Source organism: Cyprinodon tularosa, unplaced genomic scaffold, assembly GCF_016077235.1.
Source record: "Cyprinodon tularosa strain WSP-4 unplaced genomic scaffold, ASM1607723v1 ctg648, whole genome shotgun sequence".
Lineage (NCBI taxonomy): Eukaryota > Metazoa > Chordata > Actinopteri > Cyprinodontiformes > Cyprinodontidae > Cyprinodon > Cyprinodon tularosa.
In genome coordinates, this window is record NW_024039394.1 from 238,681 (window position 1) to 253,103 (window position 14,423).

The 14,423-nt window shown below is 35.9% G+C and overlaps 1 protein-coding gene across 26 annotated transcripts in view; it reads right to left on the minus strand.

The window, feature by feature from the left end:
- The window catches only part of mapta (microtubule-associated protein tau a), a 52,276-nt gene that overhangs the window by 21,311 nt on the left and 16,542 nt on the right, over positions 1–14,423 (minus strand). For 8 of the 26 annotated variants that reach the window (XM_038308779.1, XM_038308776.1, XM_038308775.1 and 5 more), the window contains exons 2-5: positions 11,261–11,396; positions 5,075–5,161; positions 4,524–4,598; positions 1,777–1,797 (exon numbers count right to left, since the gene is read on the minus strand). In XM_038308779.1, the coding sequence (XP_038164707.1) occupies positions 1,777–1,797; positions 4,524–4,598; positions 5,075–5,161; positions 11,261–11,378 (301 nt within the window). In that variant the 5' untranslated portion in view covers positions 11,379–11,396. Of the gene's footprint in view, positions 1–1,776; positions 1,801–4,523; positions 4,599–5,074; positions 5,162–11,260; positions 11,397–11,473; positions 11,683–14,423 lie in introns of those variants that run through there. The other 18 variants (XM_038308787.1, XM_038308784.1, XM_038308772.1 and 15 more) reach the window with 8 other exon arrangements.

The following is a 14,423-nucleotide window of genomic DNA, read 5'->3' on the forward strand; positions in this document are numbered from 1 at the left end:
AATGATACAATATAATAGGAAGACATCCACAATTGGAAGATGACCTTTTTTAGCAGCTTGACATTACTTTATGTGTTTATTATAGTGATGTACGATATTGGGATTTTGGCCGATATCCGATATGCCGATATTTTAAAACTCATGTAGCCGATAACCGATATCGATACCGATGTTAAAGCTGGACAAAAATAAGTAGTCATTGAAAATAGCAGTTTTGTTATCCATTTCTGACACTTTGAAAAATAATATACTCAAATATATTTTCATATGCTGATATCAAATTGATTTTTAAAAACGCGGTATCGATCTATTTTACTTTCAAAATCTCGTGAAATTTCATTGTTCTGTTACAAACTCTCGTGATATTTTGCAAATTCTTGTGAGATTTTGTTAGTAAAATAGATCGATACCGCGTCAATATATCAACGTATAAAAATATGGCAACATTTGGTGAATTTTCGGGGGATTTCGTAGCATAACGATGACATATAGCAATATTTCATTAGTAAAAGAGATTGATATGGTGTTTTTAAATGGCAATATATCAGCATATGAAGATATTGGGATATTTTAATGGATCAATATTTTTTCCCTCGTCTTTAGAAGTTTTTAAGTCTGTAAAAAAGAAGTTTTTGAGGAAGAAGTAGTATTTTTTTTTTTTTAGACTTTAGAAACTCAGAAGCTGATCAAATATCGGGTTAAATATCGGTGGGGTGGTCGATGTCCGATATTCAGTTTTAAGGCCGATACCGATAGGGGGCCGATTATATTGTGCATCCCTAGTTTTTTTATGATTATTATAATTTAATAATGGATGTGTGGTTATATTATAAGGATGTCGATCACTAAAGATCACCCATGTGGGAAACATGAGGGAGCTCCGTAAAAATCAAAGCTCGTTGGAAACATTTACTGTGAAACCGTGGGGAAAGTTTGTGAACATTAAGAAAAATGCTTCAGTTAAAGAATAATTTTAAGATCTAATAATTCTAAAATATGACATAAAACAAACTTGATACTTAACATAAAACAAAAAAACACTTTTATTTGATAAATTAAATGTCTTTTTTTTAAATGCTCTTCTTGTACGGTTACACAAATATTATCGTAATTTTAGGACAATAATGTTTGGGGGGGGGGGGAAGAAGTTATAAATGTTTTGATTAAAAATCTTTAGAAAATCTGAATTGAAATAAAAAAAAAAAGAAGCAAAATCAGAAATCCACAGAAAAAATATAAAACTTTAGAAAAATCATTAACCTTTTTCAAACATACACTGCAAAAAAATTACATCTAATTAAGTCATTTCTTCTTAAAATAAGTGCATTTTTTCTTGAATTAAGGATTTAAGTGAGACACTTTGCAAATGGAACAAGACAATTTACACTTAAAATAAGAAAAAACAATTGCATTGTCTTATTTCAAGTGCATTTTATCTAGATACCTTGTTTTAAGAGTAAAAATACTCATTCCATTGGCAAATCATCTTATTTACCTGCTCAAATTAAGGGTAAATACCTTTAATTTAAGACATTTTTACTAATTTTGAGATTGTTTTTGCAGTGTAGAAAATACTCATAAGTTACATTCCTTAAAATTTACCTTTTTATTGCATTTTATTGATAGGAGTAAATAATTTAATCCCGGCAGAATAATTACAGAACAAATACAGAATCTAGTCAATAAACTGCTGACATCATTGCACTGCTTCAGCACAGGAACTCAGCTGCAGGTAAATGACTCTAAGTGGAATAAAGAAGCGGTGTAGCTGCCTACCTGTTGCAGACGCAGCTCCTGCTGCTTATTGATCAGCATGAGAGACAAATGGGAAAAAACACAAGAGCTCAGTCAGTAATGTGTTTTTGCTTCATGACCGATTAATGCAAACACTCTTAGCGAGGAAATCAATGCGCCGCAAACAGGAAGTCTTCAGTTAATGCAGAAGCCAGCAGCCAATCCCTGTCAGTCAGAGCCAGAAAAGATTCAAAGGTATGAAGGTAAATATGCAAAAGAAAACCAAAGGTTTCTGCAAACTCAGGCTTGCATGAGGACCCTGTTAGCCGCTGGTTTAGCTGTGACTTTAGCACATCTGTGCAGCAGATGCACAGATTCGGCCACTATGTGTTTTGGCCTCTTCTGTTCTAAAATAACCATCATTCACAGTTAGATTAAGAAAAGCTCTTTGTTGTTTTACTGTAGTGATTGTGTTGCTGTTCTTTATATGGCAGCATTAAAAGGAGCCACCATAAACACTAAAGAGCCTGAAGACAAAAACAGAAAGAAACCAAGTTTTTTTTTTAACTATAGAACTACGATAAACTGCTAATTTATTTAATCAGGTAACACTGAGACACTGACTATTACAGGTATCGACTATTTCCTGTTATTCATTTTTAATTTACATATGGCGACTTTCTAATTTGTCTGCATTTCTGCAGGAGTGATATTATCGATGTATTATTGATGTACTATTATTATTCACCAAGACAAATTCAGCCCTGGAAGATGAAGGATAATCTTAATCTTAATCTGGGGTACTAAACGGTTTAAACACTAGTCATAGATGTGAAGGAGAAAAGCGTTAAAAAATAAGGTGAAATTCAGAAAGAGAGATAGATTTCCTAAGGTTAGAGGATTAGGGCCAAAAATATGGAAAAGTCCACTTGTTGGCGACAGTCAAAACAACTAAGTCGCCGAGCGGCTGATTAGGGGAATCCTTGTTGACGCGCTCAAAAGGTTCAGTCCAATATTCTCAACTCAACTCAACTCAACTTTATTGTCAAATGTGCTACATGTAACATACAACACAGATGAAATTTCCATCCCCTCAACCCCACGGTGCATAATAAAATATAAAAATATATATATATTAAATGAGCCATAGCACGAAAATAACCTCTATTCAGATCCTTTTATTGATCTTCAAAAAAAACATGCAGGCAGCATACAAACAAATCCACAGGTTGGAGCCGTGATCAAGCGCAACAATAATCTCCAAAAACTTAAAGCGGTCAGCAAAATGTAGACATCCCCCATCACCCACTCTCTGACACAAACACCAGGTGAACAGAACAGGTGATTTTACCAATCACCGCTGACACCACGTGATCAAAACTATGCCCATTCACCACACCACTGATAAAAAAATTAGAAATCTATATTTTAATTACAATATTCTAATTCTAATGAAAGTATTCAGCTTTTAATCTTTGCAATCTGACTATAATCTAAGACTTCTGTTTTTGATTAGAAGACTCTGCATTCTGAGTTGAATCTCTATATTCTAATTTTTTTATCTCTGTATTTTTTTGTTTTAAATCTCCTTATTCAGATTATAATCTCTGTATTCTGACTATAATCTCTATATTGTGACTATAAATTATATATTCTGAGTATAATCCTCTGTATTTTGAAATAATCTCTATATTCTGACTGTAATGTGTTTTTATTATATATAAAAATCAGTTTACTATCACACCCCTTCTCCTGTTAATTATGAGAGCTGATTTTGGTTAGAAGCTCGACTCCTTCAGACTGAAGGTTGTTTCAACAAATGCTTCAGTTTGTGGGAAACGTTCCACAAATTGAAAACCTGTGTGAGCAGAACAGGCAGGAAAATCAGCAAAGACTGTATCTGTTCTGCAAGCCTGAATAAAGGCTACTTGGATGAAAAAACACTGGATCCTGTTAAAAAAGACTGGGACATTTTTTACATTACCAGCTCTGTATTTTGAATTTAATCTTGGTATTATCATTTTAATCCATGTTTTTGATTCTAATCCCTGCATTCTGATTTTAATCTCTGTATTTTTTATTTTGATCTCTGTTTTTGATTCTAATCTCTGTATTTTGATTTTAATCTCTGTATTTTGATTTTAATCTCTGCATTCTAATTATAATCTGTTTTTATGTTAATCTCAGTATTTAATTCTAATCTCTGCATTCTAATTATAATCTGTTTTTATGTTAATCTCAGTATTTAATTCTAATCTCTGCATTCTGATTTTAATCTTGTTTTGACTTTAATCTCTGTATTTTGATATCTAATCTCCGTATTCTAATTTTAATCTCTGTATTTTTTATTTTGATCTGTTTTTGATTCTAATCTCTGTATTTTGATTTTATTATCTGTATTTTGATTCTAATCTCTGAATTCTAATTTTAATCTTGTTTTGACTTTAATCTCTGTATTTTGATATCTAATCTCTGAATTCTAATTTTAATCTCTGAATTCTGGTTTTAATCTCTGTATTTTTTATTTTGATCTCTGTTTTTTATTCTAATCTCTGTATTCTGATTTTAATCATTGTTTCCTGATCAGAACCTCAGAGTCTGAGAAAAAGAAAACCCACAGAATTCGGTCCCATTAATTCCTGTAAATAAATATCTTGCTGCAGTTTTCCATTTTGCATGCCTCTAGATTAAGTGGAATTCACTCGGTTGTTTTAATCTGGAGTTCATTCAAAGCTGCAGGAAGCAGAAGAAGCTGAAAAGGAGGAGCAGAAGAAGTGGAGGAGGCATACCACCTTGGCCCTCGTCTTCTCTTTCTTTGTCTGAGAGCTCAGAAACAATTTCTGCTCCTTCCTCTGCAGAAGTATCTGATGCAGGATAAAATGAATGTCAGGCAGTTTTCAGATAACGAGACGTACTAAATCTAGATCTGCTCATCAGGCTGAGAGTTTCTATAAAAAGTGCTCAATCTGAATGCGTCTCCACTAAGAGGCCACTTCATCACCTTTCCAGCCTTCGTTTCTCTGATCAAAGCGGGTTAATCCAGGGAGGAGCCGCGTTAGTTAGAGAGACACTGTCCCTGTTAGAGTCAGATCTATGTTCATTGACTCTACCTGCAATTAGAACAGCGGCAGAACAGCAGGGTAGATTTAAAGCAGGAAAACATAAACTGGAATTAGTGAGGGCTGCAGGTGGAGGGCGGAAATAAAAGTTATTTCTGCAAAAGAGAAAAATGGCTGAAAGCAGAAAGACGTCGAAGGGATGAAACTAAAATGACATCGAGAGGAAAAGCAGGTGCAGCAGCTTCTGAAGCGTCAGCAAACGGAGCTGAAGGCGTTCCTACCAGGAAGCATCTCATCATCCAATCGGCTGCTCTCTGGCTGAGAAAGGTCAGATTTCAGCCCGTTTTCAAAGATCACTGCTCCTTCGTCTGGAAATCAACACCCAAGTTTATCACAACAGGAGAAAAGGAGAACCACTTTATTCACATCTTCATGAATCTTTAAAACTTTCATAAAAAATTTTCATTTTTTATTACATTTACATCAAAGATTATTAAGATGCGACTGAATACTTAACCCTGCTTTGATTAATAATAAATATTTGCTGCTTTTGCTTCACTTTAATTTGTGAAAAACATATTTTCCTGGGAATCTTTTTGCTGCTGAGTCAAGTCAAAGTTATGGGAGAATTAATTACATTTGAAGACGTCAAATCAAAGATTTTAAAACAAAATTTTATTATAATATTGTTCATATTTATAGGACAAGGAATGTAATAAAACTGTTCAGGTGTTTATGATAAATTTGACTAAACATTCATGGACGAAATTTTAAATCAGTATGAGAAAAGGAAATTGAGAAAATTAGTTTTTATCGAGGAAAAGTAGATTTAAAGTCGTAGGGAACCAGCTGTTCCAACGGTTGCGTTTCCGAATTCTCCTGAGTGGTGCACGGCTTTACACGAGTGAATAAAGTGAATGTGATTGGTCGATTATCAAGGGGGCGGGATTGTTGTGGCGGACGGTTCAAAAGCAAGTTTGGTTGTGGCCGGTTTGTGGGAAGCATCTTGCTAACCAGTTAGCAACTTAGTGCTAGCAGGTTCCCAATGGGAAATTCCATTGGAACCAAGTAGCACTAAATTGGTGACTTAGAAACGACGCTGTCAAGGAACGCTATGGACAGCGGAAACATGCAAGAGGAGGAGAGTTTAGTGTCGGAGGTCGTGGATGAGTCTCCTCGGTCATCCATTTTTTATTTAGAGGAGGAAAGCGGGGACGAAGATGTTGTGGAAGAGGACGCCAGGGCGGCAGAAGCTTGGTTTGGTGTAGAAGGCTTCCAGCCGTTCATGTTTGAGCCCTTGCCTCGCAACGCTGCCAGTTCTGTTAGCTCTACGCCTGCCGAAGACACAGACGTCCATCCCCGTGAACACTGGGACGCAACTCAATGGGAAAGGAAAGGATTCTGGTTTCAACCGTTGCGTATATTAGCTGCGACACATGGATCAAGATGCTATGACCGAAAACATTTGATTGACAGATGACCGTTGATATATGATTGGCTGAATTTAGGTGTTCAGGCTGACGTAGAACTAACTGGCCTGCAGGAGATAACGGAAAAAACACAGATTTTAAGACAGGATGAATTTTTTAAAATAGAAATTTTCTAACTTTTGGGACAATATGGTCTGATTATTTCCCTACAATTTTGAAGACAGAACAGGAGAGTTGTGATTAATTTTCATAGTGAGCATCAGATAAAAATCTGATATGGTATAATTTTTAATGTCTAGACACATTATTTCTATTTGAAAGGTTCAAAATTTGATGAATGGGTGAAAAATCAGAAAAAAATAAAATTCTCCTATAGTTGATGCTTACAACAAGAATTAAAAATAAAACAAAACATTTCCAATTACAGGAAAGAAAAGAAAAACCTGAAACCACATGTTTAATATCAGTCTTAAAATTATTAAATTGTTACTTTAACTTTTGTTTATTTTCACTGTAATAACATAGAGACATAAATTGGTAGTTTGGATGTAGACAGTCTACAGACCACCACACTGTCTGGATGCTACAGCTGACTAGAACTAGAGGATCAGATACTCACTGCGTGTTTCACTGCTTATTGATTCACTGTCTATCTCTGCAGACAAACCGGACTCCGTGGGCTTTGTCCTGTTAGCACACGGGATAATGGGGATTGGAAACGGGTAGAACGACTGCACTAGCGAGGGCTGTAAACTGGGAAAGGCTAGGCTACGTACTAAATGGCCATTTGGTTTGTTGGGATAAAAACAGGAAGAAACAAACTTCTGATGGACTTAAAACTTTTTTTGGCAACAAAATAAACAATTAAACAATTTTACAACAGAACAACCTAAAAACAATCATGCAAGCTTTTTAATAAACGGTAATAGAATTCCCAAAAATTTAAAAAGCAATCAACTACACTTTGTTTCCAAGTTTGAAGACGTTTCTCTTCCCATCCAGGAAGCTTTTTCAATTCAAAATGTCAGAAATAGCGTTAAACTTTAACCTAATTTAGCCACAGTGTTGTGTAAATATGTCTGATAAACGTGAATATTCTGCTGCTAGAGTAGATATCATGACTCATCAATGTGGAAAAGTGTGACATACAGCATTGCTGCTGTAACATCTCTAGCATATTTTCTCCTGTGCTCTACTTTCCTTAAAGCATCACTTCTATCGATTAACTTTCAATATTATTGTAATTTTTGTGTGTTTCTTGTCTTTAAACAGCGTCCTTGGCGAGTCAGTAGAAAGTGATGCTGCCATGAAACCAAATATATGCCGACGCATTTCTACTAGAATGTGCAAGAAATCTCAAAATAAACTTTTACTGTAGCAGAAAAGTCACTTTTATTTAGTGGGCCCACAGCATTACAGATCCTCCACTGTGCTGAAATGCAGAAATCAGGTCTTCTTTCTACATATTCATTATTTTTAATATGCGTTCAATTCTTATTTTTATGTCCAATTTGGGTCACAGATATATAATATAATTTATAATAATTACATATATTATATATAATTTATAAAAAATAAAATAAATAAAATGATAATTAAAAAAATTAAATAAAAATTAAAAAAAGAAATAATGGGTTCTTTTGAACCAATTATTTGAACTAATTCAAGCACTGAGGAAATGCTTAGAAGAAATCAACGCCTGGATGTGCCATCATTTTCTTCAACTGAATAAAAACCCAACTGAAGCAATAACCTTTGGACCAATAGAGGAGAGATCTAAAGTTAGCACACTGCTTCAGTGGCTTCAGCTAGTAACCACTGATCAGGCCCGAAGTCTAGGTGTAGTGCTGGATTCAGACTTGAACCTCCAAAAGCATTTAAAGACAATTACAAGGTGGGCTTTCTATCACCTGAAGAACATTTCCAGGATTAAAGGACTAATGTCTCAGCATGATCTGGAAAAACTAATCCATGCGTTTAGTTTTAGTAGAATTGATTACTGCAACGGTGTTTTCACAGGTCTGCCTAAAAAGTGGATCAGACAGCTGCAGCTGATCCAGAACGCTGCTGCCCGTGTCCTCACTAAGACTAAGAAAGTAGAGCACATCACCCCAGTTCTAAAGTCCTTACACTGGCTCCCTGCATCTCAGAGAATAGACTTTAAAATTCTTCTGTTAGTCTATAAATCTCTGAATGGCTTAGCACCTAAATACATCACAGACTTGCTATCAGTGTATCAACCCTCCAGACCACTCAGGTCTTTTGGCTCCAGCCTGCTCTGCAGACCTAGAACCAGAACTAAACATGGAGAAGCAGCATTTAGTTCCTATGCTCCACTTATCTGGAACAAACTTCCAGAAAACTGTGAAAGTGCGGAAAGCCTGAGTTCCTTTAAATCAAGACTAAAAACTCATTTGTTTAGAATCGTCCTTCCACTGTTCTAGTTAAACAGTTCAACTAAAATATTTTTTCTTTAGTCCAACTGTTTTTAATATTCTTCTTTGTTTCTGCATTTTTTATTTTATTTTATTTTATTTTTTTCCTACTTGCTTTGATTCGGTTTTATCTTCCTGTATTTTAATCATGTAAAGCACTTTGCATTGTCTTTGTACTGAATTGTGCTATATAAATAAATTTGCCTTGCCTTTGTACATGAGTGCATGTCCTCTAACTAAAGGCTGCATTTTCCTAAATCTTTCAGTAGAGATGATGCTGCCAAATTTAACTGTATCCCTCAAAGTTCTATCATATAATAACCGGCGTACTTTACTAAAGGTGAACAGGAGACAGTAAAAAAATGATGGCAACAACCTTTCATGGTAGAAAACAAATAGCTGATAATAGTGAACAGTTTTCCTGGCCGCATTAAATGACTGATTGCTCACTAATGCCAGCAAAACGGGACTAAAACGGAGCTGGATGGTGAAAGTCTGACCCAGATACCCAGATTACAGAGCCCAGTCCAGCTGCAGCCAAGGATGTATGGCATCCATTATGCAAAGAGAGAGATCAGGACAAAAGGCAGCAGAAAGTCGGGGAGTCGGCCCCCGCCCCCATGCAGGACACACACCCTCACACCATGGTACATCCACTGACTGGTTTTTAACATGATAATCTGTCTGTATTCTGGGATTAGAGATCTGACACGAAAAGGAAACTGAAAGGCACGACAAATTAAAAGATTTAAAAGGTTTAAAACATATTAAAAGGAAAATTTGTTCAATTCTGATGCAGATTAACGGCAATTATTGTTTTTATTCATTTTAAACGTCTACATGCCCTGAAGAACTGAATGAAGTAATTATTTATCTGCTGAATGAGTAGTTTTAACAACTTAAAAGAAGAAAACGACACTGTCTTTATTAAATATCTTAAAAAGACAGTGTTGTAGAAATGTTTCCCACATCTTAACATATTTTTAGATGTTTTTATACTTGTTTATTACGACGGAGTATTAAGGCCAGGCTAGTGATTTATTTATTTTTTTTATTTCCAGAATAAAGTCATCGTTTAACAACCTGTTACAGAAAGAAAGCTTGGAGCTCCGCCCAGCAGATGACGGCCGACCAGCTCCACCAATCAGCAACCAGAGTCCACTTTGACATCCTGCCCAGTTTGATGCTGCTGCTGAAAGATTTCCTGATTTATCAAACCGATGCTAAAGTAGAACTTCACACGATGCTCCACATTCCTCATTTTAGGGAAGAAAGGGCTTCTTGGAAGAGTTGTCATAAAATACAACTTTATTCTCTTAATATTACAAATTTATTCTAATAATTTTATGACTTCATTCATGTAATTTTAAGACTATTCTTGTTGCTTCTTTATTCTCGTAATTAAAACTTTATTCTCGTAATTTAAAGACTTAATTTTCATAATTTTAAGACTTTTCTTGTTGCAACTTTATTCTCGTAATTTTATTACTATTTGTGTGACTTTTTTCTCGTAATTACAAGTTTATTCTCACAATTTTACGACTTAATTCTTGTAATTTTATGATTTTTCTCATTGCAACTTTATTCTTGTAATTTTACAACTTTATTCTCGTAATTTTATGACTTAATTCTTGTAATTTTATGACTTTTCTTGTTACAACTTTATTCTCGTAATTTTACGACTTAATTTTCGTAATTTTAAGACTTTTCTCGTTGCAACTTTATTCTCGTAATTTTACAACTTTATTCTCTTAATTTTATGACTATTTCTGTGACTTTTTTCTCGTAATTACAACTTTATTCTCGTAATTGTACGACTTTAGTCTCACAATTTTATGACTTAATTCTTGTAATTTTATGACTTTTCTTGTTACAACTTTATTCTCGTAATTTTACGACTTAATTTTCGTAATTTTAAGACTTTTCTCGTTGCAACTTTATTCTTGTAATTTTACAACTTTATTCTCGTAATTTTATGACTATTCGTGTGACTTTTTTCTCATAATTACAACTTTATTCTCGTAATTTTACGACTTTAGTCTCATAATTTAACGACTTGTTGCGACTTTATTCTCGAAATACAAAAAAAAACCTCTAGACTGACCCTAACACTCCGTCGTAGTTTATAGAGATAATGACATTTTTTAGTATAAAATTAACTCTCAGCAGATCTAACTTCTTGCAAGATTGAGGAAACTTATTTATTTAGCAGGTTTTTGGACATTGACCTTTTAGATATTCAGGAAGCGTCCTGTAAGTCCTTGGAAAGTAACCAGCTAACTAGTACCTGAAAGTAGCAGGTTAGTCATGCAACCAGTTGCTCCTCAAAAGCTTCAGGAAACAGAATAAATCTGAATGTTTGGGGAAGTAACCTGTTTGTTCCAGGAAAGTATTTGCGTTGCACTACAGACGGATCATTCTGCCATTTTTTGTTAGATTTCCCTAAAAAGCTCAATTGTTTTTTTAGATTTTAATTCAGACCTTTTTATATCTGACATGTTTTCTATTAAAAGCTAACTGAACTAGTTATCTGCATGTAAAGGCTGTTTATAAAGGGTTTGGGGTGCATGTCTCCTTCTCTCCTGCTGATCTGATGCCTGACCTTTCATTTTGACGCCGTTCTCCTGGTGATGTTGATCATTGATGGTCATGTTGGCTAAGGAGCTGCTAACGGTGTCTCCAGAACCGTAGCTGTTCGAGGCGTTGTTCATGTACTCCATTGGCGGTCACGGGTCAGGCTGAAAAAGAGCAGATAAACCAAGGTCAGCAGAGCGGTCCAGAATGAAGCAGACGTCAAAGGAGACATAAACTTTACGCGCATAGAGGCCGAGGTGAAGGAAGGATTTAAGGTAAACATGACGCACTTGTTGGTCTCCTTGTCTTCCGGCATGCAGGACCCGGTCCATCACCTCAGAATATAAACAGACACTGGGCCTGTTATTTATACACCCTGACGTGGGGGTCAGTGCTTCATGTTTCAGCCCTACACACAGAAATAGCCCCCCCAGCTCATGTGAACGCTGTCCTCACTGTGAAGAGCCACACTTCCTGCGCCAAGCTCCCAGCGACTCATCGCAGTCCGAACACTTCCTCCTGCAGCGCAGCAACCCCAAACCTCCGGCCCCGGACTCTCTCCTTCCTCACCTTAGAGCTCGTTAAAAAAGAGGATTGCATCTCAGATTAAAGCCAAGCTGCTGCTTAGATCAACTCAAATCATATTTTTAATGCCCTCTCGTAGACAAACTCCCAGACTCTGGCAGGGGGGAGAGCTTACACCATAATCATCCTCTCCATCCAAACCTCTGAGCTTTACCGTCTCCATGACGACCACGTTGGCAAATCAACACTGAGGTTTAATCTCTCAAAAGTCCATTAGCCACTAAAACCGTCAGCTACCAGGCTGCGTCATGCTGTGGGGGGGGGGGATTAGAGCATGCTCTGTAATGGCCTAGTCAAAGTCCTGCTCTAAAGAAAATTCAAACTCTCCCTCCAATTTGAGGCAGCCTGGTTTCCTTCATAAAGATGGTTTAGAGAAACCTTTTATCTATAGAGGAATGAAGCTTGTAGAAAACTTTCCCCAAAAAAATAAAAGTCTAACTGCAGAAAATAGACCTTTTTACAAACAATTGAACACTTTTACATTTTGTTGCATAAACTTCTGAAAACCAAATGTTTTATAACTTATACATTGATGCTGAAAAGGCAAATAAAATGCAGCAAACTTTGATAGCAATGGGACCGAATGTGGAACGTTCCTTTTAAATTGCTTTAAGTTAAAGAAAATATTTGTATCTATCTTTTCCTTCCAAAAAAGTAAAAAAAAAAAAATCAATCCTCTGGACTTTGTTTCCAAGTTTGAAGACGTTTCTCTTCCATCCAGGAAGCTTTTTTCAGATCAAAATGTCAGAAATAAAGTTGAGTTCCAGGTTTTATCCAGCAGCCCAACTAAGCCTGGTTTTAGTTTAGATTTTCTTTTAGAAATTCAAATGACGATGGAATCTGATTAAATCAGACAGGTTTTTTATATCTCTTCTGTTTGCAGAGGTGTCACGTAACGACAAATACCTCGTTACTGTACTTAAGTTCACTTTTTAGGTATCTATACTTTACTCCATTACTTATTTTTCTTCCTACTTCTGACTTCTACTCATTACATTTTCACACAAGTATCTGTATTCCGTAAAAGTTCAAAAAAATCGACTGGACTTGGTTTCCAAGATTTGAAGACGTTTCGCTTCCTCTCCAGGAAGCTAATTCAATTCAAATGTCTGGATCCGCAGTGAGTTTGAGTCTTACAAGGCTTTGTATTGCTTGGAAACATACAAATGGAAACTGATGAGTGGGTTGTTTGATTCCATTGTTAGCCTGTAAAATCTGAAACCTGTCTATGATTCTGAAGGAGTACAAGAACAAGTATCTGTACTTTCTATTCCTTACATTTTTAAAACAAACGTTACTCGTTACTCTTGGCTTCGGTTTAATGTTTCTAAATATTTATTTCCCGTCATGTGCTCCATCCAATGCAGATCATTGGCTCCACCCACATCTAGTGAAAACTAGTGTGATTGGATGAATCATATAACGCAAACACTCATTGGTTAGCTAAAGGAAATCATCAGAAGCCAGCAGGTGTTCTTCAAACTGCTAACGTGAATTGTCTATGCCATGCTACAATGTGGGATTCAGAAAAAGATGTTGAAATGTCTGAAAGGTCGGACACAGGCGAGGGCGTATCGGGAGACGGAGACCAACCAGACCTCCCTCATCCTTGGCCCTATCTCAAAGAATTTTTAGAAATAGTCGAAAAAATGTAGCTTTCAGTTCATATAGTGGCATCTGGCTGTTTTTTTAAATGTTACTTTATACTTTAAGTAGTTTTTGGAGCTCATACTTTTTCACTTTTACTTGAGTAAAGAGGTCAAGGTGATACTTCAAAGTGTTTTTAAACTGCAGTATCTAAACTTCTACTGAAGTAACAGATGTGTGAACGTTTGACACCACTGCCTGTTTGGATGTAAATCAATCCACTAACTGAACAGAAACTAGTAGAGACCATGTGAGGAATCAGAGGTGGAGAGAGGAGTTTATCAGGGTGTCACTAACTAAGCTACTTCCTAGTGAGTGAAGACAGAAAAGCAGGACTTCTTCTGTTTAGGCAAATGTTATTGTTTAAGAATGGTCTGGCTGTTAACCCGGTCAAGGTTGTGAAGGAGAATGAGACCTAATTAGAAATCTGAATTCCCAGTGAAAACTAAATAGTTTTTTCCTTTGCGTCCTGTTTGTTTCCAGCATATCTAGCTTTGAGCCAACAGTGTGGGAGGAAACATAAATTCATACGTAAAGCAAATCCAAGCTTTGATCACCGTGAAGAAAAGAAAAGAAAAGGATATTTTTCTCTTAGAGAAACAGCATTTTATTAACCTCTACTGTGCAGGTTAGATTTTTTTTTTCTGGATTGTTTGATTTTGTAAAACTCTAAATATTCAAACATCTTGTTACTTTATTCCACCCATTATCATCACACAGCTTTGGCGGGTTTGGTAATCAGGGAAGCAGATGAGAGTAAAACATCTGTAATAAGAAGACTGGTAAACAGGATGCAATGGGAGAGAAAATTAAGATTCAAAAGTGTAAAAATGAGCGTTAGGAGTTTATGGTGGAAAATAGTTAAGCATGATTTTTGGTTTGGAATATTTTATCACCACCTTAAAGCACCAAGAACTCCAGTATAAACAGAGCAATGAGGAGGGGTAGGAGGACACACT